At 30.2% G+C, this 3,031-nt stretch overlaps 1 protein-coding gene across 1 annotated transcript; it reads left to right on the forward strand.

Annotated features, from left to right (window-relative positions):
• The first annotated feature begins 320 nt into the window (after positions 1-320).
• LOC114336375 (transmembrane emp24 domain-containing protein 5-like) lies at positions 321-2,516 on the forward strand. The gene is given in 2 exon segments (XM_028286732.2): positions 321-822; positions 825-2,516. Coding segments are annotated over 2 exon segments (684 nt in total). The 5' UTR covers positions 321-614; the 3' UTR covers positions 1,301-2,516.
• Positions 2,517-3,031: the final 515 nt, after the last annotated feature.

Consider the following 3,031-nt stretch of genomic DNA (forward strand, 5'->3'; position numbering starts at 1 on the left):
TTTTCAAAAATACTTATTAGTTTTCTCAGGATTCGAAAAAAATGAATCCCCATTTAAATAGCATTGCAGCCGAAAATACGTACCGATACTCTTAAGATTCAGAGAGAAAAACTTTGAAAAAACTATTCTGAAAATAGATAATTAAATAATGATATTCTCGCGGCTATTAGGTATCGATATATTTAAATTTCATCGATTACAAAAGGTTATAAAAAACAATTAGTATTTAACGTTTAAACTTTTAAAAACGCATTTTAATATTATTTAAATTATTGTTTCTTTTTGAAAACATTTTTATCTCCGCCTATGTCTTCTCGCTCAAGAAACAGATCTACCAACAGATAAATTTAAAATCCCTATAAAATAATTTTCCGTTTTCCGAAGTTTTTCCTATCCTAACTAAAAAATTATTAATTATTCCAAACAAAGAAGACCGAACCCTTTTTTAATGTCCACTAAATATTTAATAACGTTAAATGGAGAAAATGTTCAAAAGAAGTAAAAAAGAACAATGACGTTTAACCTCATTGTCCAAGCTTCAGTTGATAATTACAATACAAACAATAAGTATCAAAGTTTGAAGTGGTAATGACTGTGCATATCATTTCTACAAGATGAATTACTTTTTGCTATACATATTTCTATTTATTTTACACCAAGTTAACTCACTGGAAAAAGAAATTACTGTTTATGTGGAGGCCGGTACAGAATCGTGTTTCTACCAACCCATTAAAAAGGGGGAAATTGTAGACCTGGATTATCAAGTCATTGATGGAGGCCATGGAGATTTAGATATAAATTTCAATTTAGTTCATCCGAATGATGAATTCTTTTAACTGATTTCAAAAAGTCTGAAAATACCCACCGTCTTGATGCTGAAGTAGAAGGAGACTACAGGTTTTGCTTCGATAACTCTTTCAGTTCATACAACACAAAGACTGTATTTTTTGAATTAATAGTAGAAGGAGATGATAATGGAGAATGGAGTAGTGAAAACATGAAGTTCAACACAGAAGATGAAGATTTTGAAGCTCAAATAAGCGACGTACAAAAAATAGTAAGTACTGTGAGGATACATCTGACTAAAATTAGGTACTTACAAGAATTAATTAAATCCAGTGAAGCCAGAGACAGAAACATTGCTGAGGAAAATTTCTTTAAAGTTAATTCATACTCCATGGTACAGTTGTCCCTGATGATCATTGTTGGGTTTATTCAAGTGGTTATGGTAAGAAGTCTTTTTGATGATCATTCAAGAGTACATAAGATTTGGAAAAATTTAGATAAGAGGTTACATTAATAGATAATTGTACTATTGTTACTGGTGCTGCATCAAATATACCAAACTCGAGTTAATTTTAAGTGTCTTCTTTACCATGTTCAAAATATTGACTGATAATAGGTACTTAATTCAACAGATCCAATGTAGTTGTCCTTTTTAATGCTCAATTTTGATAAATCGTTTATTTAGCAGGTTAGCCCAAATTTTTCTATGAATATAAAATCTGAAGTATATACCTAGATGATATTATTGTAATTTTGACAGTATTTTACTGCAGACTAAACAATAAAGTACAGTCCGTACAATATAGATACATGATATTAGAGGTGGGAAATTTAGCGATAGAAACCTTTCAAATTTACATTATAATATCGATTCTTTCCCACCTTTAGACTTTAGATGTATCAGAGGAGTATGTCAACTAAAACTGTCAGTCACAGTGGTAGTTGCCAAACTAATCCGATACATCTAAAGGAAAGGTTTCTATCACTAAATTTCCCACCTATACTAGATTTATCTCACAACCTAATATCGAGGGGCTCGAGTGAAAACCCCTAACTAAAAATAACATTGTTTCGAAATAATCGCGATTAACGATTTTAGGAAGTTTAAAGAAGATTTCAAATCGTCATAGGAAGTTCAATCAAATCGTCATTAAACTTTCTATGACGATTTGAAAACTTCTTCAAACTTCCTAAATCTTTAATCTCGATTATCTCGAAACAATGTTATTTTTAGTTATCGGGTTTTCGCTCGAACCCCTCGATATGTTTTCCATCTTTTGTGTTATTTCCAGTTATTAGCGCCCTCATCACTGTATGCACAAGATTTTTTGAAAAATATTTTTGGATTCGGAAATTGGTACATTAAAATAAATGTAAAGATTAATTTTCATTACAATCAATTGGGGTTTAATCCCACATAAATACAATATTTAATCTACCCTTTATTTTTAATAAAATATGTTAATTATTAATTAATATTATGTATATTAATAAAAGTCGTTAGTTTTTAATGACAGGTATTAATATAAATTTTGTATTACATAATATAAAATCATGATCAATAACTACAATTGGTAATTTTTATTTACCAAATTTGTCATAGTCGTAGCAATATTTTGAAGTGATATGAATTTTAATGTCTTAAGGTTTTGTACACCTTTACAAAGTGCCATATTATGTTCTTTACCTTGTATAATTATTTGTATAAATAAACATAATATTTATTTTAATATTGTTTTGATACAACCTAACGGCTTAAAAATGAGAGACAAATACTTCGAAAGATTTTTGGGGCTGTAAAAGAAAATGGTCTATAGCGTCAAAGATGTAACTTTGAATTATACCAGCTATACACTGATCCAGGTATTGTGAAATTTATTAAGGTGCAGAGACTAAGATGAGCTGAACACAGTGCTAGGATGTCAGATAATGAGTACACGAAGAGATTGATATTATTCTGCCTTCAGACGGCAGAAGAAGTAGAAGATGACCGCATTGAAGATGATTGATGATGAAAGGTGACTCTAAGGGTCAGAAAATGGAATGAAGTTGCTACGAGTCGGCGAGAATGGCACCACCTCTGTGAGCAGGTCAAGGTCGACAAAGGATTGTTGAGCCAATTATGATGCTGAATTCGTTAGAAAAAATAACCAAAGATTAAATAATAGGTAATATGTTCAAGAATATATAGCCTAAAATGTACCTACCTCAAAAATACTAAAATAATAATGACAAATAAGTAATA

This window comes from Diabrotica virgifera, chromosome 8, assembly GCF_917563875.1.
Source record: "Diabrotica virgifera virgifera chromosome 8, PGI_DIABVI_V3a".
Taxonomy (NCBI): Eukaryota; Metazoa; Arthropoda; class Insecta; order Coleoptera; family Chrysomelidae; genus Diabrotica; species Diabrotica virgifera.